Genomic DNA, 26,866 nt, shown 5'->3' with positions numbered 1-26,866 from the left:
ATAATACAATATATCATCAATATATCGCTGTAGCTTTAAGATATTCTTTCAATGCTGCTCTAAACCTGGGAAATGTAATTGAATATATCTGATACGATAGCTATATATGCGTTTAAACCCTTCATGATGTGTGGCACTGCAGTTTTCCACTGTAAAACCCAGTTAATTCAAAAAGGAGGTGTACATATGCGACAATAAAAAACAACCCCCAATGTCAGAGAGCAGCAATACGGCAACAATATTCTCCCAAGTCCACACACATCCTCTTTCACACATGCATTCAACCCTTATACAGTAAATATGCACAATTAGTGGTTAGTAGATTAATAATTCTCAAAATATAGGGAGGTTTGAAACATATTACTCTTATTAAATCAAAATATGTTTTTTTCTGTCTAAAAAATAAACTATTTCAGAGGAATAATTTGCATACAGTATATACAGACAATAGTATATAATAAAGACAGTTTCAGTATTGGAACATAAACATCCATTTAACATCGTCAATAGTCGGATTCAGGGGGGAAAAAAATCTCTGTCCATCACAAATATATCTATATTCTTTTCATTTGAAACTTTGAGCTGATTCAAGCACAGCTAAATATAGGGAGGTTTGAAACATATTACTCTTATTAAATCAAAATATGTTTTTTTCTGTCTAAAAAATAAACTATTTCAGAGGAATAATTTGCATACAGTATATACAGACAATAGTATATAATAAAGACAGTTTCAGTATTGGAACATAAACATCCATTTAACAACGTCAATAGTCGGATTCAGGGGGGGAAAAAATCTCTGTCCATCACAAATATATCTATATTCTTTTCATTTGAAACTTTGAGCTGATTCAAGCACAGCTAACTCACTTAAAGTAAGCTCCATGTGTAGAAATTTTAAATCAATCATTTTAATAATTGTCTGGAATTACAAAAAAAATATGATTACATTTCAAAAATATTACTTAAAATAGCTTCAGTATGATATACTGTAAAATAAATGTTCAAGCTGCCTGATACATTCAAGGGCAATGTTGAATATATCATATTGAATTACTGACTTTCTACCAAACAACTGGAATGTTTTTGGGCAAAAGGAAAAACATGAAAAGTTGTGCAATAATTAAAGCAATAATTAATTTGTGGAGGACTAACTTTAGCATCTCCCTTCTTTGGAGCAAAGAAAAAAAAATTTGTTTTCACTCTTTGATTAACTTTATGTGCTTTCAACAGAAAAGCTTTCATAAAACATCAGATTTCAAGCTGGTTTGGAATGTCAAAACATATTAATACATAAAAAACATGTAACAAACAAACCACTGCTTTCACCGAAGATTCAAGCCGAGCACAATTCCTGTATAGATGTGTTCACACAGAGGTATCCGGGGGGGGTTAAAAGAGATCTTCAACAATGACTCAGAGCGCAGAATGTAGTTCACCTATGAAAAAGCAAAGAATTTAAATGAGAGGGTTAAGTAAACTAACAAAAATATCAAGTTTCCAGTTGTCAAACTGGTCTAAACTGCTTTGCCTCACTATCAAACAGCTACGTTGTCAATAAAAGCTGATAAACAGGGAGCCATGCCCAGCAAAAAGGAAGCAGTTTCTCAGTCAAAGAACAATTGGACGGAAGGGAGAAGTCAAGTCTTGACGCTCACTAGCCCTCCAAATAACACAACTATTTCCATTGTGACCTGTGAGGTACACACCAAGAACATTCATATAGTCAATAAACAACTACCGGGCATTAAAACACTGGTCTTTTTTTAGATTATTATAATGTACATTGTCAGATATTGCCCAGCAACACAAAAATGGTAAGCATTAACATTTTAAAACATTTACAACTTAAGTCTGTATAAAAACCAAACATTTCTGGTAGAAAGGTAGCACATAAACCCTCTTCCTCAGCAAAATGTTCAAATATGCATTAAGTGCTTGGGGAGGCATTTTCCATTAGCTAATACTTTATTCTAATGAGATGAAAGTCCTTAGACATTTCAGTCTTTGTTCTATTTTTTAGCACCACTTCCTTGTCCCACTATGTTGCTACTCTGTTTACTGAAACATATTTAAAATGTTGTGTTAACTAGAGAAAAATATGTAGCTGCACTGCACAGACTACATTTATTGCCAAAAATCTGGGAAGAAACTGAATCTTGTTTTCCTGTGAAGATTGGAGGTATTTAACAGGCAGACTTGGAAACAAATCAAATATGATCCAGACCCACATGCCACTAGTTTAGGCATTAGTCCCCCTCCGATCAACGTGGTTTTTAAAATTTCAATTTTAAAAAGCACTGGAACACCCCTATAAACAAAAATGACTAAAAGAAGACAAAAGTTAATACATAAGATCTTATGCAATGTTGTAAGCAAATGTTGTGGTAAAGTACTCACCTGTACTTGACATCGAACAGGGTCGAGTCCTCTTCTTCATCATTTTCTTCATTTAAAGGTGCCATCTCTACATGCTCGGCAGGAGTTGTGATGATGTCATACTTTCGAGTTTTTCTGATCTTCTTTGCCGATCTAATCAAACCAGGGATAGAGAGAACAGGTGAGTAAGGTTATGACCTGTATGTTCAATAGTGTATGAGAGTTTTCCAGTTAGGCAATGGGAAATTCTGATTTCGATTCCTTAGCTATTAATGGTAATTTTTTGTAATTTTGAAAAAAGAAAGTCATTTACTTCCCTTCACAGGCTGTTGCCAAATTAGATCATTTTAATATTCATTCATAAATAATACAATTCTTCAAAAGGCTGTGTTTATAGTGACAGACTTTTCACAGACTTTCTAGATATGACAAATGCAATCCAATAAATGATCCTGCTTATATATTATCATGTCATTCTTTTTTTTTTTTATAAAACACCACTTCAACAAAACTCATAATGTATTCAATTACATGTCCTATTGACATATCAGTCACTGCATTGCATTGTCTAAGTCTCGTTTTAAGTACCACAAAACACACATTCGTTCATTAAATTTTGAATCACTAAAAAGAACCGGCTCATAAGAGTCACTATTCGTTTGTTCAGAAACCGGACTTATTCGCGCTCTGTATATTTTTGCTGTACACTGTGCTGCAAACACTGTCAGAGTATTTTAGTTTCGTTCGCATCTGTTAACGGAACCGAACGTCAAAAAATATTTCGACTGGTTCCTAGATAAAGGTTCTGAGTCGGTTCTCGGGTGGCGAACCATCTGCTTCCAAAGCCGTTAAAAGGATTAAATCAGGGACAACGTGTCAGCGTTGACAGATAATCTAGAATGTTCCGAAATAAACGAAGTATGCATATGATATATATTAGAAGAACAGTGACACTAAACAACAGAGACATTTACCACTGAGTCGAAAATTACGCCATTTTCAATTATGTGCAAGGTGGCATTTTCTTGGGAACAACAATAACAGAATATTTGCACAAGCACTCAGACCAACAAAATAATAAACCATTTAAATATAGGACAAATTATGTTACCTGAATATTTTTATGACAAGGCACGTGATTAGCACGACTGTTAATACGCAGATGAAAATCGAAATGCTTTTGATGGTAGGAAGATCCCTTAAAATAGTAGAAATACGAGATCCAACCGCTGAATCTGTTTCATTATGTGATGAATTTTCTTCTTGAGGGGGTAATGTTGAATTGAGCGGCGTCGCTGAGGATGGACGCGTATGTGGCTCTCCGTTCACCTCATGCGCAATGACAACAAGAGCAATAGCCAAAGTATATAGCCACATATTGTTTCCCTATTTAAACTGCTTGCTTAATGTCTTGTTTATTGAAAAGAGTCAGTACAGAGAAGGTCGGCGTTCTCGAAACGTGAACAACAGCTGGCTGACGAATGGTGTTGGGAAAAGACACTCTGACATCTCAAATATTCCACGGTTCCCACAGTCGGTCGTCAAACATATCCTGTATCTCGCGAACTATCTGTCTTCCACCTCCAGTGCTCTGTTTCATTCGATGGTTTGCACTCACACGCAGCTCGGCCCGTTATCCAGGATGTTTTCTTGGGAATGCGTGTCGGCAGGAGGAAATGTGGGTTATCCACACCCGGAAGAGCTCCGGGAGGGTCCAAACCGACGACGAACCAATGCGCATCAGCGTTTGGCACAAACGTGGTGTTATGGAATAAAGGCGCGCGTTGATAGTTGTGGTGTTGATAGTGTGGCCATATGTGCCATTTACGGGACACGTCCTGGCCATGATTTTTATATTGCCTAAAACGTCCAAAGTAGTTTGACCAATAACATGCAGGTATTGTACATAATCGACCAATCGTAGCGCGTCGCGCGTGAGAAGGTGACAACGATCAAAGCGATGCAAATACGCGCACGTGTTTGTTCGTTCGTTCGACTTGAAGCTGCGCACCGATCATTGTATGACACCAAAGTACGGCGAGAGCGATTTGAAAGCATAAGGAGCCGTCTGCTCTGCTCTCTAGCTCTCGTGAAATAATGTCATACAACGATCGGCCTGCTCAGTGCTAACAGCCAAAACCTGGATATTTTAGACAATTAGAAATCCTGGCAAGGGTGCGTCCCGTAAAAATGGCCCGTATGGTCACCTTTCACGGTGTTGAATTGTTAGAATAGTTAATAGTTGAAGTATTAACTTGCCAATGTTAGATACAGGTGAGTAAAGTTTATTTTTGAATTATGTCAGCCAATTTGAACAGTTTGTGCAAGGAACACACATTATTTTAAAAATCAATGTGATATAGACTTTACAAAGCGACTTGTGTTGAAGAATTATTCATTAAGTACTGTTTAACCGCAACAGAAAACCTGAAAGCCTTATCTTATCCGAGAAAATCTCTGTTTCTAAAATAAGGGAGCATTAAATGTACCCTGCAGCACAAAAACAGCCTGCTTAATTTTAGAGAGAGTGGAAAATGGTCATGAAAAAAATAATGAGACTGTTTATATTGTAAAAAAAACAAAAACAAAAAAATAACTTATAAGTGGACCTCAAAAGATTAAATGCATGATTTGACCTCTTAAGGTTATAAGTAAAGGAAATGGGTTATTCTTGGATTAGGCTTTGGCTTTCCTGTGTTCCATCCTGTTATTTAACAGTATTTAACAGAGTCTCAGTTCATATAGCCTACTGAATCAAAATGCATATCATATGATACCATATTAAATCCATAATATGCATTCAAATCAAATTCATATGAGTGTTTTTTTATTATAATAATAATACTTTTGAAACCTAAAAAAAGTTTAACCATAAGCAGACACACATTTCTTGGTGTATCACACTTCTAAATACATAACTATTTTTGTAACCGAGGTTGTGATTTTTTGGGGGGGTGCTGTTGAATTATTCTCAGTTGAACACTTCGAAAGCAAAGAAAAAGGGAAGTAAATTAAGTGCATAGTTTATATTAGCCACATGATGGCGCACTGCACAAATACAATCAGTGGACACTTTTTTTTCAGCGCACAAATGTTTCACTGTGGACCCCAAACCAAAAATGTACTGGACAATGGTTGAGAATATGTTTACACATATGTTATGTACATTATATATATATATATATATATATATACACAGACACAGACACAGTAGGCCATTAGTATTTTCACCAACAAAAAAAATGGTTTTAAGGCAGTTATTTCTATCTTTTGGTGTAGTGTGTCAGTAGGAAATATCAGTTTACATGATCAAACACTCCTTTTACCATTAATTTTAATGATCCATTGAGATTTTTGTATGCACAAGGAGTCTGACACAGAGATCTGATCTCATCGTCATCCAGTCTGCCTGGAATGACATGAAGAAACTGAAAAAACTGAGACACACCAAATGTTGATTTGTTAGAAGTTAATTGATAAATAAAATCTATTTATGACATTATTTTTGACAGCATCCTCACTTTACACAAGTGCCTAAAACAGTAGCTTTGTAGGTAGGTTTCTTCCTTGACATTGATAAAGTTCTTCTTGATTTATTCTTAGATTTATGTTCATTTATTTCCTACTAAGTATAGTTCAAATCTGTTAACATATTTACTGACATATCACTCGAGACTTATGATATAAAAAAATATAATTAAACTTTATTTGGAGTAATACTTGTGCACAATGCACATTTCTTAATATTAAGCCTAGAATATGTTTTAATGTTACTATTGTTGAGGATTGTATGATCTTTGAATAATATCAGTCTTTAAATGTAAGATATTTAAAGTGTACCTGAAGTATACTTGCAATAGTTCCACTTCAGAACAATTACATATACTTCAGTATGTCTTCAGTTGGACTTCAGCACTACTTCCGCACAAAATTAGTTGTTCCAATTTAGCAGACTTTAAGTATACAAGTTTAGTATACCAAAAGTACAATTGCAGGGTATTTTTATTAAGTACATACATATGTAAATATATTTGTAGTATACTTAGCATGAAATACATGTATTTCAAATACATTTTAGTAAATTTATTTTTCACTAGGGTATACCTGTGACAAATATACGTGTGTATATATATATATATATGTGTGTGTGTGTGTGTGTGTGTGTGTACTAACATAAGCACAGATTTAATGTTTATAAGTCAACTCTCAAGCATACATTACCTTGGAAGAACTGCAACTTTCTTTAGATCCACAGACTAAAAATATATTCATAAGGCCACAAGAGGGCTCTTAGATATCTGTGTATTTTTCAGACCAGCCCATATTTTATTTAACATCTTTGTTTTATTCTGTACTACACTGTCATGTGCATCCAAATTTGTGTGCTGATATTAGGGGCGATAATATCACATTATCATTTATTTATTATTTATTTCAGAAAATACAGACATAATAGCATAATCTTGGCTTTGATGCCACATTCTATTTATATTTGGCTAATTTATATATAATTCTAGTCGTGGTTGTACACAAATCAATAGAGTTCAGCTCGAGGCCTCTGCCTTCCATGAACAGTCCACCTGGTGCATTTGCCAGTGCCTACGTGGCATGACTTTAGAGAAGAAGGGGGAGGGGAATGATCTAGTTACAGTTGCTTAGTAACCAACTGCAGTATGCAGACTAGCTGTTGGAGAAGATAGAAATGAGCCCTTGACAGAGCTGAGCTTCTGCTACTGTACACATCGGCTACTTGTTCATAAATTAAAGGTTATAAATATTTAAAAAACTCATGCAGATGAGTTTTCGATCAATATGTTATTCATACTGCAATAGCATTAATCCAATGTGTCTTATTTGGGCTGTTGCAAACATGAAACCTGTTTTTTCTTGGTGACTGTTGCATTGATAATGTTATTTATATTATATGTAACTATAATATAAATTCATATAAGATTAATATCAAATAAAATAATGTAAAATTGCAAAATAATCAAATCTACTGTTTTGACTATTTAGTTAAAGGGGTCATATGATGCGATTTCAATTTTTCCTTTCTCTTTGGAGTGTTACAAGCTCTTGGTGCATAAAGAAGATCTGTAAAGTTGCAAAGACTAAAGTCTCAAATCCAAAGAGATATTCTTTATAAAAGTTAAGAGTCAGCCACACCTACCTAAAACGGCTCGTTCTAACATGCCCCCACATATCTACCTCACTATGTGGGAAGATTTGCATAACGCCTCCCAAATGTTCACGCAAAGAAAGAAGGTGTAACTTTTATTCTTGCTGTAGTATTGTTGCCGCCGCCGCCATGTCATGGAGACGCTGTGTTTCGTTGTGAAAGCGAAACTACTTTGTTTGGGCTTCCAAAAGAGGACGATATCCGCTTCGTCATGCCTGGAGCTGATCCGTGCTGGTCGCTGAGGAAATAAATCAACTTCGCGCTGTGGATCGCCGGATCGGCTTTCACCGTGGACGAAGCGAAGTCCAGCCCGGGGTCGTCACATGTGGGTGCCGCAAGCCCGCGCCGTTCTCAAGCCCACCGGCCACCGCTCACTCTAGCCCACCGTAAAAATTTTAACCTTAAACTGCATAAACACATTTCATTACACCAAATACACAAAATAATGTTCTTTTTAGCAGCATCATATGACCCCTTTAAAGAATTAATTTGATAGATTTTTTTTTAAATTAAAGATGTCATAATAGCAACACAAATTCAAATAGAATAATTTTTGCTCAGTTAGCCTATAGGTTTTAATGAATAGTGATGATGTCTGAAATTTACAACTCATGGAATTACTGAATAATAACACTGCGTATTAAATAAAAAATAATAACAGTAACATGGCACTCTGAGCCTTCTGGGCCAAATTTCTGTCTTCACAAATCCCTTATTAACAAACAGACAAGATTATGAAATTCAACATAACACAGAATAGGCCACAGACTATTTTGAAGACACAAAATTAGATCAATTAACCTCAAAACTTGTTTTGACTGACTTAATCTTACAAATGTTGGCATTCAGATGAAACAAAATTAAGAAGAGCACAGAGAGCACATTGTTTTTATACAAATCACATTGTGATGAGATTAGGTTGGGAGTTTCATTAAAAATATTTTTTTTAAATGCAATTGCTTTTAATCTATCTATCTATCTATCTATCTATCTATCTATCTATCTATCTATCTGTCTGTCTGTCTATGACTATTAGATAGATAGATATAGATAGATGAAGTGTGTGTGGAAAAGCAATTTTCAATTAATCAAATATGGTCTGTGGTTATCATTATTATAAGAGACTTAAAACTTCTACAACATAACACTATATAGGCCTATCTCAAACACAAATTTTGAAGCTGCTGTTTTTTTTAAAAAAAACGTTAACGTACATGTTAACGTACATTAAGTCTCACATTCTGGTGTTAGCAAATAATAATAATAAAAAAATATATAATAAAAATAAATATTTAAAAATCACTTTTTGAGGTATTACTGTGTAATTTCTCTTCTGTTCCCTTCAAGTAGCTATGTTAACCACTGAAGCATAAATCAAATTTGGATTTGTGTAAATCAAAAACAAAAGAAATTTACAATCAGAAATCATGGTTCCAAAAATGCAAATTCTCTTCTTGATTTTAGAACTACAGACTGAGGAGCTCTTTTGTTTTGCGTTGTTATATAAATGCCAAAGCTTTATATAAGTGGTGCAGTAAGGTAAGTGGTTCTTTGGGAACGCTTTGTTGTTGTATCGTCAGCATTTGTGGTTAAATTATAGTGTTGTCAATATTCCAGTGTAAAAAGTAAAAATATTCCAGTGTAAAAAGTTTTTTACGGTCACTGAAATCAATTTAACGTTAGTTTACAGATACAATCATGGATGCTGCGTTTCTTCTACCCAGAATGCTGCAGTGAGAGGAAGTGGTCTCTGCTTACGCTGAAGCTCAGGGCTGTCCACCCGATCAGTATAACAGCGCTGGCAGAGGACGAGGAGCGCAGACGGGAGAGAACAGACGGCGAAGATGGCGATGCGGCGCGCTCTGCGCGACAAGATCTCATTAAAACGAAGAATATTAACGACGAGAATGTCGTCGATCCGTTCAGTTGAAAGAGCAGATCGCAACGGTGGGAACATGGTAAGATTTCATTACAGATTATAATTTATAGACGTGTTTGAGCGAGTTCTGCAGACCCACCAATATGGTGGAAAAGGAGAGGGTTCGACGAGGTGTTGTAAAATGGCCATGATGGGGCCATTGCCAAGTACTGAAAAATAGCATTCCGTCGATTTAATCGACGATTTTATGGCAAAAACATCGCGAAAATGTTAGGAAAACAATGCATGGATATGTTGCAGGAAAACTGTGAAGATTTCAGCTGACAGCAACGAAGAGAAACAATGATTTAACTGTCTACGCATTTTAAATTCGCTTTGTCCTTGACAGGACATAATGTCCTTGTAACATTGAAAGCGGAAAAAAAAATATTAAATTGAAACTTTGTTGTAATAATGCAATTTTGGACGTTCCATTTCCATTATCAACATTTTGAGTGTATTTTGTTGATTTCAAATGTTTTCTTTGAATAAACAATTTTATTGAACATTTTAATGCATTTATTGTGTGTTAATTACTGAAAAATATTTGTATTTTTTCCTGATGTACATTGTTTTGAACTTCTTAAGAGAACATTGTGAATATGTCAATTTACCATAGAATTTTGCACATAATTTTGATGTTTTACTTTATTTTAGGATTCTATTGTTATCTGCATATAATGTAATTGTTAAACTTTTGCTCATTTTATGGTTCTTTTCCACTTGGTAATGAACTTAAATAAAGGTATCCACTTGTATTTCTTGTATTTTGAAAAACATTTATGCTGTATTTTTCTACATTAAATAATAGGGTGTTGGCTTTTAACCCATTGCGGTCCACAAGAAGACTTTATATATATGTTTTTTTTTTTTTAATGTAGAAACTTGTTTCTTAATTTCTGTTTTTCCTTTTTGATTAGAGATTTATGTTAAGTAAATTTTTACCTGATTAGTACTGTTTTAAAGTATTAAATGCTTTAAAATTGTGCAAAAATTATTGATCAGTATAAAAAAAAGTCAAATTAAACCTGGAATTTCTTTTTCCCTCTGGTTTTTGCCACAATATCATAGAAACATGTAACATAGTAAGTGATGCTCTTTAATATGTCTTTATTTAAAGTGCAAAATGTTAACTTTGAAATATCATAAGGTCTTTGCTAAATATGTATATAGAATCAACTGTTATTCAGAAAACAATGGTTGCTACAAATGTTGCATGTAAGAATAAATAAAAATAAAACATGAGCCCTCAGTGATGTTTCTATATCAAAGAGGTTTCTTCTATATGTATATTCTTCAGTGTATGTGGTGTATTGTCACGTTATGTACATGAAGTAGATTTTAAACAGTAGTACTTTTCATTTACTTGGACATTAGCTAAATAAATTGTATTTCATATAGACAAACCGCATGACTGAAATATTTATTTTGAACATTTTGACGCTGAAGTGAGCGTTACTATGTAAATGAGACAATACAATACTAATTGTCTATTTTTTTTTGTGTACAGGAATCAGAACAACTGGATGAAAGATGATGGCGTTTCGTTCAGTCTCATATCATGTAAATGTAAGTGTTGATAACGTAATGTTGAATAATGCAATGTAAAAAAAAAAAAACTGCTGTACTTTGTACATTACATTTAAGCAATCTTTTGTCTTTTATTTGCTTTATCACTGACTACCACTAGGTTGTGCTCTAAATCAAATTGTAAGATGAATTTTCGATTTAACGAAGAATCTTTTTGTTGTTAAAGGTTCCTGATCTGCCAAACGTCAAAGAAAGATGAGGAAAAGGATTTTCGCTGTAAGTATTGCACTTAAAGAAGCATTGTAGAAGCCTAAACTAATTCTTATCTTTTCTTGAACGTCATAGTTTATATTTTAGCTACTTTATAGTTAAGTGGTATATTTATTAATGCTTTGAAAAAGCTTCAAATTTGCTTCAGTTTTACTTTACAGTAATTTGTACATAATTTAAGCAAATCGACAATAATGCTTTTATTCTAAATGCAGTCAGCTACAATAAATTCTAAACCGCATATGTTTTCAAGATATTTTAAATAAAAAAAATATATAAAGATCCTGAGTTTGAGCTATGGTAGTCATACCATCTGGTAATGTAACAGCAACATTCTATATGGTACTCGCTATGAACATTTTAACTTGCATCCATCTTTAGTGATGAAATGCAGACAGAAAAAAATGCACTTATTAATAGAAAAATACTAAAGGCAACATTATTGCACAATGTTGTTTGAGAATAGTGTGGAAAAATGTTTTGTCACATTACAAAATATACCTAATGGCATAATTTGCTTTTCATTGCACCATTAATAGCTGGAACATTGCGACTTTTACTAATTGAATTAATTTAAATTGTCTAAATTATTCATTCAATTACAATAAGTTATTTATATTTCATCCCTGAGAACACATCAGCATCCCTAGTATGAACAGCTTTAATGCAGCAAACGAAAAAAATTAATAAAGGACACGTGACCTTGCAACAAATTTTATGTTTACAATAAAACTTAATTAATTTAAAGTAATTGTCACTCTAGTTACATTTAGGTTTGTTGTTGTTTTACTTGAAAACCAATTACTATTATTATTTTAAATTTGCCAGCATACCATAAGCTCATTTATTGAGCACTTTGCAATACCTTTTAGTTCTGACTTCAGTTTATGAAACTTGCAACCAGAAACTTTAATTCACCAGTTGTCAGTTCATTGATTCCCTGGGAATCGAACCCACAACCTTACCTAGTGCAAGGATCTACTGTTTGAGCTTGCAGTAGTAGCACTGCAATTCCTGCTCAAACTGTGGTTTCTAATAGCAAGTTAGCTACTTCATTGCAGCCAGGGTAATGGAGTCTAATTAGTGATAGCTTTTATTTATTACTCCCAAAGCAAACATTACTGTAATTATTGCTCATTTTAAGTATTACATTTCAGCGAGTAATTCACCGTGCACTGGTTGTGCTCCAAATGAGAAAAAGGAGAGCTGTTATTATTTTCTGAATGATCAGGCACAAGAATATCATCTGGCAAATTTTGAACGTCCCTTACACTTTAAAAATTCATAAATGATATATAGGGATCGCAGTATTGTGGGCGTGGAACCTTGTGACTTGTTTACTGGGCGCTAGTAATCAAGTCACAACCAACTGCATAGTAATACTCTCAACAACCAATCCGAACATCACGGCAGTGACTTTTGCATGAAGAAGCATCACTTACGTTTTCAACAGAAAATACATTTAGTAGTATTTGGAAGATAAATAGGCTTTCGGCTTTTCCACTACTAAACCGATAACATCTTGAATTAATCATTGGGCAATGTGACTCTAACTTTAGTTGAGAACAGCTCATGTGTTCTCAACTGACAGTATTATGTTTTATACTTCTGATCTCACCGATTGTCTTTCTCCCTGCAGATGACGTTTGCCTGAAGAGGAAGCTTCAGTAAAGTTTCAAGGAACAGAAGACTGCTCTGTAAGTCCTCACAGTGTTATTTGTATTATTAAGGTTTTACTCCATATGTCTGTCATTTTAGCTACATTTAGGTCCCACGGTTAAGGTATTTTAGCCCAGCAAATGTAGTAGTCAGTAAACAGCATGAAATGGAAGTTTTGTCAAAATAATTGATTTAGAATTTTTGCAGTTCTCCACAGTTTTACAAAAGGTAAAGAACAAATTCAAAGCTTAATAAAACGAGGTTAAGAATAGCTTCGAGTTCAGCTTGGAAAAGTGTAAATGTTCAGCTTTTTCAATTTGTATTGATGACCACACTTTTTACATTTACTTGTCTTCAGTACCTGAGCATGCTTGGGTGCTGTCTTCACTTCTTGTTTTCAGTGGAAACCTTTCTTCAGAAAAGTGACTCGTTTCTTGTGGAGCCAGTTCTGCTTTTGTGTGACTTGTTTTACACATCTTTCTTGATTCTCTGCCACTAATGGCCTCTTTTTGTTTTCACTGGCTATTGTAGGGATGTAACGATTAACTGCGAGCCGGTTGAAAATCGATTCAAATATGTGACGATTCAAATATAGTGTTATATTTCAATTTCACAAAGAAATGTGCAGCATTTTGTCCAAGCAATAATAAAAGGACACATTTAATTTATAATTTGTCTTAAATCTCATTTTGTAAAAAATAATAATAATAATCGTGAATCGAATCGTGAAATCAAAATCTCGAATCGAATCGTGAGTTGAGTGAATCGTTACATCCCTAGGCTATTGTATACTTTATTATGCATTGAAGATTTCACTCTCACTTGCACTAGTGCCACTTTTATACTGGAATACACCGCAACATTTCCATTTCCCTTGTGTGTCGTGTGATCGCTGAAACTTTTCTGCTTTTGATTTTGGGATAGGTATCCAGACAGGGACAGACGAGAAAACATGGTCTGTTGCTATTGCACATTAAATAATGTGTCTGTTCCAGTGAATTATTCCATTTGCTTCATATTAAGACACTGTTTAATTTGAGCTGCCACCTAATTATTGTAATGACATGGTTGATGAAAAGGGATTCAAACAGTTTAGAAGAAAAATGATCTTAACTTGAGAATAAAGCTACTGACATTTTCAGTAAGCAAATGCCATATGTTTATTGAGAGCTGTGACTTGAAGTCTTTTTAATCACTTTTCTGAAGCCTGACTTTTATTAAACGTACTTCATACCAGGAAGTATGAATATATATATAATGAATGATCAGCAGCCTAAACATTCTGAATGACTTAAAAGTAACAATATTACAGTTTTTTTTTTTTTAAATCATTTTTTAATATTGGCCAAAGTTACACATTGTAATAACATTATCACAAGGACCGACACATTAAAATAATTTAATAAACTTCAATAATTGAAGTTCTCACTTGTTTTTCACTTACTTATTTCAATGCTTTTCAACTCTGACTTTTAACTTGGGATACATCTTTGTTCTTGTATCAATAACTATTGGATACATCTTTGTTCTTGTATCAATAACTATTGGATACATCTTTGTTCTTGTATCAGTGACTATTATTACAAAGATTGGAATAAAGTTACCTTTTGTGAAGCACATTCAGAGAAATTATAGCTAATGACAGACATATGTTGTAACACTACAGGATTTCAAAATGCGTATTTGTGTTGTGATCATTTAAACTTTGGGTCTATCATAAAGCTACTTTCTGAATAGCAATGTAAAAAGTAAACTTAGAAGTGAACCAAATCCAGGTATTATAGATTTTTTTGGTAGTTGAAAGTAATGGTCTTTGTAGTGTTGTTTCTTGTGATTTTATGCTTCCAAAATAGTGTGAATAGAGTTTTTTGCACCTACATCTGTAGGTGAATGTAACAAAATCATGCTATAGCTGCGGCAACTATGTAGCATTGTTCTGTTAGCATTTTACCATCAATATATGAAAAATAATGCACTTTGTTATTATGCTACTATTATTGTATGGACAAGTTGTGCATGTTAATTTTGAAGTTGCCTTAATTGATCACCTTGGGAGATTGACCATTGTCTTAAACTTGATAATCTTTAGTTAGAGAACTATACAAAAGTGGGTACTGATAAAATAATTTTTGTTTTGTTCGTAGCTACACCATAGCTGTACGTTACAGTTTATATGAAAAGCTGTCATCGCATCTTTAAGAATACATTTGGGGTTTAAATGTTTTCCCTTCTCCTTTTTGATTTCATTAAGAACCAATTCTGGACAGTCAAGTGGACACTACTGCTTAATGAGGAAGATGGCGGCTCATATTTTGCTTTTGGATTGGGAAAGAGACATTTTATTTGTTTGTGATTTGCTGTGATATTTTAATTCATTTGCTAATGTGCTCAACAATTGTATGTAGCCTATTTTTACATTTGACTGCATTGTTGTTTTGATGAAATGCCTGTATTTTAAAATTTAAAAATGCTTATTTGCCTTTTTAAAATAAAAATAAAAAATAATTTCGTGATTGAACAATATCGAGTTGCTCTTATTGAATGGAGAATATAAATGACGTTTCGCAAAAGATTTACTTTGCGGTTTATGTCGAAGTTTAACACCGCTTGTCCAGGTTTAAGGTTTTATTTTCTTATTTAAAAAAAAAATACAGGTCTGCTACGTTATTTACTTAAACTATGAATTATTAACTGACAAGCTAGGTGATATTTGCAAACATTAAAGGGTTTGTGTCATTTTTAACTGCCCCTAACGGTTTATTTTATTTATTTATTTTTTTTATTCATATGTTGTATTCCATAATTATGAGGATTTCGCAAATTATTTTTGTTTAATTTACTCCACCCATTCATTTCTTACTGAATTAAAATAACTCATTTGCTCACAGGGTCCATTCTGCAAGCTTTGGTGCACGCAACTTTCCTCTTTCAAATATCACGTTTGCCAAGTACATTACATATACCGAGCAGGTGAAAAATAGTTACAATTAAGTGGTCTAAAATGGTGTCCAGTGTAGTCCAGCTCTCACTGCAAAATGGCAGTCTGTTGTCTCATTTCCTGTCTATGCAGGAAGTGAAGGCTTAAAGAAATCATTTTATTAACATAAAGACCACTGCTGCCCTTCATAACCATTAATCAGTTGTTCAACTACTATCCCTGTAGGGTAAAATTAACTTGCGCATTTAATTTATCTTTAAAACTAGTTTTTATTTGAAATTAAAGGGGTGGGACTTTCGGGCATCACCTGAGCCCTGGGTAAATGGAGAGAACGTCAATCAAAGGCTAAGCTCTCAGAGCTGGGAAGGAGCTTTAGATGGCGGATGAACCTTGGGAAGGGGAGAGCGTTGAGCCTCGCAGGGCTCTCGAAAGCACTTGTATCTCAACTTTGGTGAATTTTGAGTGCCTCCCGGGTCACCGTAATCGCGCGAAATCGTTCGTTTTATTACGTTTTGGACTGTAGAGACGTTAATGCGCGCGTTTTGCGACTTTGTTTCGTCGAAAACGGCTCTGGTGTGTGCGTAGAGTGGCCAGTCGTTGTTTTCCCTGCCTTGCACTGGCAGCCATGGCGGTCCTCCATTTTTAGTGCGCTCTGCTGGGCTCTTCTCTCTCACACACACACACACTCTCTCTCTCTCTCTCTCTCTCTCTCTCTTCATTTAAATAGCCATCGGTGGATTACTGCTATTATTTTTTTTTCCGAATATTATTTTCGTCTCACTCCTGGAATATTTTAGATTTTTTTTTCCTGTTATGCCCAAAGTAATAAATCGGATATTTTGTTAGACGTGAATGTACTGATACAATCCTCCTCCTGTCAATGCAATAGGTATGTTTACATCGTTTCTTTTTTATTGTCGATTTTATTTGCTATCATCGTTATGTTTTAATCGTCCTTTGTTTGATGACGCAGTAAGAATTTATGCATGTGGCTCTGAATCTTTTGCCTTGAAATGCCATAGACACATGGGTATTTGACATCGAATAGAGTCGAGCAGGTGCCATTTCAATTGCGATGCCTTTTAATTTAAGTAATAATATAAATATTTATTTCTTTGAAATTATCCGAGGCCAACTTGCCTTTTCCACATATCGCAACGGCAGGACATTTTTTTTTTTTGATGGTTCATCCCACTTTAAACTTTTGACAGTTAATACCTGGACAAAAGACCATCATTAACAAATCCCAAGACAAAATCATGATGAAGAATAAGAGTAAAAAGCAGGAAGATGAAGGCTCGACTCAAAGCAATGCTTCCAGGTACGATCTTTCATATTTTTCCTCTTTTTTTTTTTTAACAGGTGTCTTGATTGTTTACCTTTACAAGCATGGTTGATCACCTGTGCAGAAGTTTAAACCACAATGTCTGTAAAATATTTGGGTTTCGGATCATTGACCTTGGGTTAGATGTATAGCCCCACCCTGAGTTTGCTAGTATTTCTAAAAGTGAATTCAAGGCCTATGGGCCTTTACCCAAATTTATAGTAAAGATGCACAGGGTTTATACAGATTTATGCAGTTATTACAGTTTTAATATTTACACTTTAATAGTGATCGTGTGAAATGACCTTGTCTGATTAGTATGTGCTGCATTGCACCACTATGTAAGGTTAATGTCATTTTAAACACTTTTACTTTGACATTGCATGAGTTTAGCATTTGATAACTTTGAATTAATATTGCAGTACTTGTATAGAGAACCTGTTCAGTCTGATTTTCTTGAAATATTTTAATGAAATCCCATTTCACATAAATAAAATGTTTAAAGCAAGTTAATTGTTTTATCCAAAATGAAGATGATTGTATGTTGTACATATTTATTTATTTTTACTTTTTTATTTTTGTAATAGCAACAAAACTATTGCTTGTTTACTGTGCAACTGTATTTTAAATTATGACAAACCGTTGCTTATTACAGGAAATAAGAATCACTTTTGTTTTTTAGTGTTTTAATTAACAATCATTTGATACTAAAATACTACTTGTTTTAGGGTCACATGACCTGTGTGAATTACAGTATTTGTCATTGGCTATAAGGGTACTAAATGTTTATGGAGTAAATATTTATAAATCCCTAATGACATGGGGTATGTTACCTCATATATTAGTACACTTCTAGCTTAGCACTCAATCACATATTTCATAATTCACTACTTTTGAAACAGTTTATTGTAGCTCTTTGTAAAAAATACTTAGCTTTCACTTAGGGCTGCACAATTAATCGACTTTCTAATCGCGATGACAATTATGGATGCCACAATTATGTAATCGTTCAAAGCGGCAATTAATCGTTCAAAGTCCACTTATGTTATTCTGCACGCTTAAGATATGTTTTTTTCTTTTTACATGTTATCTTAAGGGTTTTTCCATTGTTTTAGTTTTAGTATAACATTATAATACCATTCATATTTTTACTTTTTTATAATTTAAAGAAGAAACCTAATCCGATGTATATTTGACATTTGAGGCTTAATACTATAGAAAAGCACAAAGTTTTTCAGTTAGTGTTTTCAGCTTGTTTATTTTCATATAAAAATACGGCATGCAGTTGCATCAAACAATGGTATAAACATCATTCAATGTAAATTGTGATAATCGTAATTATTAATCGCAATTACAATTTCAAGGGAATAATCGACAATTATGATTTTTGTCATAATCGTGCAGCCCTACTTGAACTCTTTATTTTTGTTTTAAAAGAGTGTTTATTATTTTTAAGTATTGTTGAGGACTACATTTTCCCCCTGTTTTGTCACAATTGGTTTAGTTTGAAAAACTTTCAGCAGCAAAACTAGTTTTGGGTGAAACATTTAAAAACCTTGAAAAACAAAAACAAAAACACAGATATGTTGCTCCTTAAAACTGATAGTACCATCTAAATTGAAAGTAGTTCTCCAATGTGAATATATATGTTCTATCATTGTTTTCTCCTCAAAGCCAAATAAAAAACAGGATGTCTTGGTTTCAAACATGCAAGTGAAAACAAATTATTTTGGTTACTTTACTACACTCACAGTTACTCTTATTTCCATATGAAAACTGGAACTATTTGAGTTGTAAATAATGTTATTTCATATTAGGAGTTATTTGTCTTTTACAAATGTATTTACATATGCACTATTAATTTAGGCTATTCTTTAAAATATTACAAAATTACAAGGATTTTGCAGGGGACTTTGAAATAAGACCGTGATGCCATTTTTCAGAGGTTCATGTTTTGTTTATTCAGGAAATATATATAAAAAAAACAGTTTGAATGGAAGATTTTATTTTAATTACCACTTGTTCAGTTTTGAAAGTCTAATAATAATGTATTTACACTATACACTTAAACACAGACACACAATTTGTGTCATTTTAACATAATTTGCTTCACCTTTTAACAACATAAGACCTCATCAATGAGGGTTTTACCCTGTGGGTCATCATAAGTCTTAAAAAAAAAAAAACACACAATGTTTTGCTGTTATGTATAGTGCTTATGACTGGATCTGTCATTATTTTTATGGTTGTTTGTAAAGAATGTCCCTCTGAATTGATGACAGCTTTGACGTTCCTGCATATGTGCCAGATACCAGAGTCTAAACTGAAAAAAAAAACCTCAAATGTATGTTATCTTTTCACAATTACACAAACAGTAGTTATATGTAATGCTGTATATGTGAACATGAATTGTCAAATGAACATGTATGCTCCCTTTTATAGGTTGCAAATAATGTTTTCAGTAATAAAGATGCACATTAGAGCCTAAATCAATGCAGTGTCCTCAGAAACATTTTCACAGTTTTCTTTTCTTTTTTTTTTTCTTTTTTTAGCTGTGACAGCCATTTTCTAAGTATTACTAAAAGAAACAAGAGCTGAAAAATGTGCTGTTTTTCCTATATTACAGCCAGTGTACTTTATTTGAGGTGCTTGTATGGCTTAGCGCTACATAAAAAGCACTGCTTTGTTTCATCACTGTATGAGACTGGTTTCATTAAATGGCTGAAAGTCCTCAAAGTCACAAAATGGCTCTTGCTTTGTGCTGCATAGCTTGTATTAGTTGCTCTGCTGCATTACATAAAAGCTTCTTGGAACTACAGGAAGCGGAAGTAGGAAGTCTTGTAGAGGTCAGATGATTTCATACCGAGTTTTCATTGGTCCTTCCTTTGGCTAGCAATAAGCAGCCAATGAGAATTCAGTTGAGAGGTTAGGTCCGCCCATATGTGATGTCAGCAACCATATAAGGACAGTCTGGCTGCTTCATCAGCAGCTGTTTAGCTCCAGAGCACATGATGGGGGTGTTTGTTTCTAGCAGTGCATTCCATTATAGTACTCTGTGCTAGCTTTCACATCCAGCTCTGCCTTATGGTTTCCCTTGAGTGCCATTGTAACAAATTAAAAGAGAACTACTGAGATACTTTTAACTGAAGTTTAAGGAAACGAGTTTATTTTTTTTGTTAACCATGTAAGGCAGATAAATGTTCTATTTTGAGATTGTTTCATTTATAGTAAACGGGGTTGGGCTTGTTCAAGAAAGAAGCCATTGCATTTATGTTTAGACTCAAAGGGCAAAAGGACAGCAGCAGTGGTCAGACACAAAATGACCTGCAGGATGATGCCACATATCCGATAGTTTCACATTTCATAAAGGTTATTTTGGTAGTTTTTTTTTTTTTAATGAAATTTTTGGATTTGCACACTGAAAGACGTCTTTAATTTGAAATAAAATGAAATCATAAAAAAATCAGTAAACCAGGTTGTATGTAAATGTCTCGTCATACATTTGCACATTCGCACATGTAAAAACGATTCCTAATTCTGTCAATTAAATGAATTATTCTAATTTTACAGGTGTTGTCAGTTGGTCATTTAAGTAGCATATTTTTTATTTTTAGATTTTAAATGCAAAAAAGTTTCCCATGCATTGTACTGGATTTCCCCATTTCTAGTTTCCAAATCCTTGGAATGCTATTGTTTACATAGACAAAGAAACAGCATGGTTGAAGACATCCCACTCGAGGACTCGGCATTTCTTTGTTGGACTGAGATGATTAAATTTAGCTTAAAAGACAGACTTGTCAGTTTAAAATTGGTGAGAAGAAAAGGTGGCATAATTAAGTGATTTAGAATTAAACAAGTTAAAATATGAACAATTGACAATTCATAAGAGCTGAATGACATTTTTGGCAATAACCTAGATTTAAAAGTGAACGTCATTCCTGCTTTACTGTTTAGAGCAACTTGGCATGTTTTCATTGTTTCTCAACATGCGCATCTTTAATGTTATAGCAATTCAGCATCAGAGGAATCTAACCGCTCTGGATCGGAGTCTGGGAGTCAGTCTGAGAGCGAGCAAGGAAGTGATAGAGCTCGTTCCCGGCGTTCCGAATCCAACAGCACATCTGATTCTGAGAGCCACTCGGAGTCAGGCAGTGAATCCACTGGGTCCAAATCCCGTCAGACCTCAGCGCAGGTCAAAGACAAACCAGTCAGGAAGAAAGACAGCCTGGCAGATGTGAAGAAGGTACAAAAATAGGCCAGCCTGAACATTAGGATCAACCCAGTGGAAGCTTAAATTTAGCTGCTGATTAATTGCTTTATGATTTAAAATGAATTATATCCCTAATTATCATAGATGTGGGAGGAACATCCAGATATTTATGGTGTTAGAAGATCCAGTCGCAGCAGACAAGAGCCTGCTCGCCTCAACATTGGAGCTGAGGTAGGCTGGCTGTGCAAAAATCAATTCAACACTGACCCCTAGTGGTTTCTTGCGTTCTTTCACATACTGTGTTGACATTTGCAGCAAGTTGACAACATGTTCTGCTTCTTGGACTAAAGTAATTACAGACATGGTTACTTAGTAAAGTGTAAACATTTATGTTTGTCTCTAGACTCGGAACTGATCAGGCTTGGCAACCCAAGTCGTGTAAACATACTCCCACGTGTTGAAAGCTTTGTTTTCTTGATTAATCTGAAACGTGACATTTTCATGGCTTGTAATCCTAGTGCCACATATTCAAAATGGATTTTCATGGATTTTTAGGGCAGCAGTGATTCAGAGAGTGAAACTCCCAAAAGAAAAAGCTCACGGCAGAAAAAGAAAGAGTAAGTGTACTGGAAGTATTTAAGTAGGTCTCTCACTCTCCTTTTTCCATTTTGTATTTACAAATGTGTGCCTCTGTTTGTTTAGGTTTTTTTTTTTTTAAATCATGATTGTCTTTTAGATTCACCCATATTTTTGCATGTAAATATCTTTTGGGCAGTTGTTTTTCTTTACACTAAATATATTGTTTATATTAAAAGGTATTTAAAAACTTAACACTTTTCTGAGTCATTTTCTGTAAGTAATTGAAAAAAGAATTCACATTTGCTTGCTAAAATGTTAACTAAAAACAAATGGCTCAGAAAAAAAACTTTTGAGAAAAGATGTTGCAGATGCCACTTGATATGAAGTTTTGTATATAGTGCAATGACAGTCATACATTAAGTGTGGTTTATAAGCATATAGAATGAAATAAAAGTTTTCTAACTGTAAACCTTCAGTTTATAACAAATTAGTTTTATTATAAAATGCAATACATGCGTTCTGAGTACACTACAATTCAAAAGTTGGGGGTCAGTAAGAATTCTTTTGATTAAATGTATTCAGCAAGGATGCATTCAATTCAATTGTTATAAAATATTTCTATTTCAAATAAATGCTGTTTTTTTAGCTTTCTGTTCATCAAAGAATCCTGAAAAAATGTTAATGGTTTTCACAAAAATACTTAGAAGTACAACTGTTTTCAACATTGATAATAATTAGTAATGTTTCCTGAACACCAAATCAGCATATTAGAATGATTTGTGAAGGATCATGTCACACAGAAGAATGAAGTAATTGCTGCTGAAAATTCAGCTTTGCTACCACAGGAATAAATAAAAATTTTAAATTGGAAATTTAATTTGTAAAAATATTTCAAAATATTACACTTTAGCTGTATTTTTGATCAAATAATTGCAGCCTTGGTAAGCATGCGACTTCTTTAAAAAACAACAACCTTACCAACCCAAACTTTTGAACAGTACTGTATCCACACTGAAGTGTCTCTCGCAGCATGTTTAATTGCCTGCGCGGTGGGTAATAAGTGAACGGACTGGCTTGCAGCTTTACGATAGGCTAGAAGTAGAAGCTAACAGAGGTCCAATAGATGAACCTGTGGTATTTCTGTGTTGAAAGAAATACCTGGAAAGATGATGACTCAAATGACGAAGAGGATGTTGAGGAAGAGGCCAGCAGTTCAGAGAGTGAGCAGGAAGAGAAAAAAGTTAGATCCAGACGACTTCCTGCTAGAAGGTAAGAGTGTAGCGAAGCCTGGCTTTCAGACAGCGCATCGTGAATTATTAAATGAGCTGTCTTATTGAATGCAAATGGTGATGGCTCATTTTTAATTGCTATGGTTGTGCTAAAAATATTGGTGTGATTTTCTTTGCTCTATCATAAATGATCGCATGTGTCCTAAATTGTTAAAGCATGTACTTTTGGCATAATGATCAATATAATCATTAAAATATTGATATATGAAGAATTAGGACTGCTATATAAGTCTGACAGCTGTCTCAAGGCTATTGGCTTATGAGTCAGGCTGATGGGTGTGAAAACGAGTCGCTACACTAGCAAACACTTCAGGGACACGGAACCAAAGGCAAAAAGCCCACCATGGTAAACGAGTGCATATATGTGTGTGTACTTTTCTCTTTCCCTTCCCAGGCCACAGACCAAATCATCTGGTAAGCAGCAGTCACAAAAGGGACGGAAACAGAGGAAGGAGTCATCAGATGAAGAAGATGAGGATGATGACGATGATGAGGAGGAGGATACCCCAAAAAGACAAACAAGGCGGCGAGCAGCAACTAAAGTCAGGTAAGGATTCATCTTAAGGAGTTTATGTAGAGCTGATATATGGGAGATGCCATACTTGTCAGAAATATGATCATTTATTCAGAGATATAGTTATTTAATACATACAGTAAATACTACGCCTATATATTTCTGAATTTTTGTTTTTCGGGTCAAGCAAACTGTCTTTTAGTTTAATCCTATTAGTTAAATTTAAAATGTAGCCAATATGATGCATGAGAAACTTAAATTTTTACATCGCTCAATCCTTATCTTATAACTTATATTTATATGCATTTTATATAAGTAGTCTGTTGTAGACTAAGATTAAATACGATTTTTAAGATGAAAAAATTGTTCAACAGAAAACACTTGTGCAAACTTTTTATTATTATTATTATTTTTATTTCATTTATTTATTTATTTTTATTTTTCCTGTTCCATTTCATTCTCTCTCTCACACACATATATATTTTACACCAAATTAAATTTTTAGAGTCAATAAATAATTGTTCTTGAAAATGGCATAAAAGTTTTAAAAACCATACAAACTTTACATGCTTTCAGTAAGTTTTCTTTTTCCTTTTTTTCATTGACATTCTTATTTGTGATTGACCAATTAAGTATTATGACTTGGCAGAGTGGTAATGATGAAGTATGTGTTGCAGTTACAAGGAGGACCAGAATGATTTCGAGACTGACTCTGATGACCTTATTGAAATGGCAGAAGGAGCCGAGGAGCAACAGGACGATGACAGTGAAACCATTGAGAAGGTCCTTGAGACCAAAATTGGCAAAAAAGGAGGTAAAGAACTTTTTATAAAGTTTTTCTTTTTATACTTAATATTCTGTGGTACACACCAGCTATTGTGCTTGTTTATTAAAGCCCTTATTTTTTCTCCACCTTGTTTACAGCTACTGGAGCTTCCACAACTCTCTATGCTATTGAGGAAAATGGGGACCCTGGAGCAGACTTTGACCCTGAGAAAGATGAAGGGGAGACTCAGTTCCTCATCAAGTGGAAAGGCTGGTCCTACATCCACAGCACCTGGGAGAGTGTAGATTCCCTCTCTCAGCAGAAAGTCAAAGGGATGAAAAAGCTGGAAAACTTCAAGAAGAAAAACGAAGAGCTTAACGCTTGGTCAGTGCTCTCAGAGATGCCATGTTCTCATTTTTATATGATCTCTGGAAGAAACTGGCATCTTGAAGCCGAACATGAACGCCATTTTTTTACAGACTAAAAACTGACACCAAACGTTTAAATTACAATTTACATTTACATTACATTTACATTTAGTCATTTAGCAGACGCTTTTATCCAAAGCGACTTACAAATGAGGACAATAAAAGCAGTCAAAACTAACAAAAGAGCAACAATATATAAGTGCAAATGACAAGTCGCAGCAGGGCTCGACATTAACGCTTGTCCGGGACAAGTGAATGTTTTGGACGGGCAAGTGAAAGAGAAATTTACTTGCCCAATCGGACAAGTAACATGAAAATGTCAATACCATAAACAATAATAACTGCCTTTATTTGTGATATAGCCATTGTTATAGGGGTGTGTGATATATATCATTTGCGATAATATCGTAATTGTTGTTTAAACGATGTGCGATTTGACATTATCGAGTATATTGCAAAAATCAAACAAAACACACAGTGCACGCACACATTAGCCCTACGTAAAGTCTAGTAGGTTAGACTAGTGCACGTGTGCGTTCTTTCACTGCATGATTCAGTATTATAATTCATGAAGAATGATCAGAAAATTCAAGATATGGGGGCAGAAAATTTATTTTGCGTCTCTGAGCAACATGAAGGTGTTTCGTTCCTGAATGAATCCGTTTGAATGATTCGGTTCAATCGCAATAACTCACTTATTTACAGTGACTTGATGCCACCTACTGGCAGTTTTAATTTCACATTTAAGTTACTATTATTATTTTTTAATATAATTTCAAATATCAGTTTTCAACTTTCACTTTATTATTTTGTTTATTATTTTATTTAAAAAGAAAAATCTAACTAAATAAACTAAATGTGACATGCTCACAAAATCTACTACATACTGTATACTCTATAAACACTATATTATGTTTTGTATAACTACAATAAATAATTATATTTATAACTCACTTTAAATGTTTTTTTTTTCTCTCCGGGCAAGTAACTTTTATACTAATGACAAGTAGTAAATAAGTAAATAAGTAAATGACAAATGTACTTGTCCGAAGGACAACCACATGAGAATTGTTAATGTCAAGCCCTGTATATATATACAGTGGGTACGGAAAGTATTCAGACCCCCTTAAATTTTTCACCAGTGGCGAGCGGTGACTTTTTTAACCGGGTATGCTGAGTGATAAGACCCCCCCCCATCGGTTTTTAGGACACTCAAAAGGGATCACAGATGACAAATAAGAAACACCGTGGCAGATCGATTTAAAAGTATGCACATTTCCTACCTTATTTGTAAAATAAATTCATCTCCAATCCTTCTTCTATTGTTTCAGATTTATCCATTGTTATTCGAATGCAAGATAAATATAACTGGTTTTCCAAGTAAAAACCGCTAAATAAGGTTTTGTTATGTTATGTTATGATAGGTAATCAGAGGGTGGGGAGATGGGGGGATTCCCCCTGGTCTATATGTCTCTCTGCATCAGCTAAATTATTTTTTTATTCACAGTGAATAGGAGTTAAAATTCCCACCCGGGTGACATAACAGACCATGCAAAATACCCAAAAGTATTTAAAATATTGCAAAGTACCGTTGCAACCTTGCAAACAATAATAAAACCAGAGAAGGACTTCAACTGTAAGCGACACGAGAATACGCAAAACAATATGATGTTTGTTATTATAAAAATTTTATATAGCCCACGTTTTTATAAAACATTTTTTTTAAATTTACCGCTTAGGCAATAACGTTGACAATAACGTATATCTTCAACATACGTTGTCTATGACCAAAAATTTAAGTTGTTCAGTGGACTTTTAAAATTGGCTTTGCTTGAGAAAATAAAAATATACAGTTAGTGTTTTTTTTCTTTTGATTTAGTCGAG

General features: G+C 34.0%; 2 protein-coding genes and 1 long non-coding RNA gene across 3 annotated transcripts in view; 2 read left to right on the top strand and 1 right to left on the bottom strand.

Moving 5' to 3' along the window:
* Nucleotides 1-996: 996 nt before the first annotated feature.
* fam174b (family with sequence similarity 174 member B) lies at nt 997-4,210 on the bottom strand. The gene is made up of 3 exons (XM_016521769.1): nt 3,490-4,210; nt 2,400-2,531; nt 997-1,438 (listed from the first exon to the last, which is right to left on the bottom strand). The coding sequence occupies exons 1-3, from the start codon at nt 3,753-3,755 to the stop codon at nt 1,435-1,437; spliced, it is 402 nt and encodes a 133-aa protein (XP_016377255.1). The 5' UTR covers nt 3,756-4,210; the 3' UTR covers nt 997-1,434.
* Nucleotides 4,211-9,261: 5,051 nt separating this feature from the next.
* On the top strand, nt 9,262-15,389 carry LOC107715613 (uncharacterized). The gene is made up of 5 exons (XR_001637121.1): nt 9,262-9,515; nt 10,986-11,044; nt 11,232-11,281; nt 12,915-12,972; nt 15,186-15,389. It is a non-coding gene; the product is annotated as an uncharacterized LOC107715613 (long non-coding RNA).
* Nucleotides 15,390-16,050: 661 nt separating this feature from the next.
* Nucleotides 16,051-26,866, top strand: part of LOC107715589 (chromodomain-helicase-DNA-binding protein 2-like) — a 57,763-nt gene continuing 46,947 nt past the window's right edge. The window contains 9 exon segments of the mRNA XM_016521727.1: nt 16,051-16,761; nt 17,084-17,193; nt 21,205-21,439; nt 21,551-21,637; nt 21,962-22,023; nt 23,138-23,254; nt 23,669-23,821; nt 24,466-24,602; nt 24,713-25,036. Coding sequence (XP_016377213.1) covers nt 17,132-17,193; nt 21,205-21,439; nt 21,551-21,637; nt 21,962-22,023; nt 23,138-23,254; nt 23,669-23,821; nt 24,466-24,602; nt 24,713-25,036 — 1,177 coding nt within the window. The 5' untranslated portion in view covers nt 16,051-16,761; nt 17,084-17,131.

The sequence above is a fragment of the Sinocyclocheilus rhinocerous genome, unplaced genomic scaffold, assembly GCF_001515625.1.
Source record: "Sinocyclocheilus rhinocerous isolate Xijiao unplaced genomic scaffold, SAMN03320098_v1.1 scaffold1110, whole genome shotgun sequence".
NCBI classification, from domain to species: Eukaryota; Metazoa; Chordata; class Actinopteri; order Cypriniformes; family Cyprinidae; genus Sinocyclocheilus; species Sinocyclocheilus rhinocerous.
Note: the sequence above shows the minus strand (reverse complement) of the source record. Positions and strands in the feature narration are given on the sequence as shown.

Bases quoted from the DNA above. Each gene is read 5' to 3' on its own strand.
- fam174b (XM_016521769.1), bottom strand. From the start codon at position 3,755: ATGTGGCTATATACTTTGGCTATTGCTCTTGTTGTCATTGCGCATGAG. The intron at 2,532-3,489 runs GTAACATAATTT...TGGTTTGATTAG, and splicing joins CTTGTCATAAAAATATTCAG to ATCGGCAAAGAAGATCAGAA.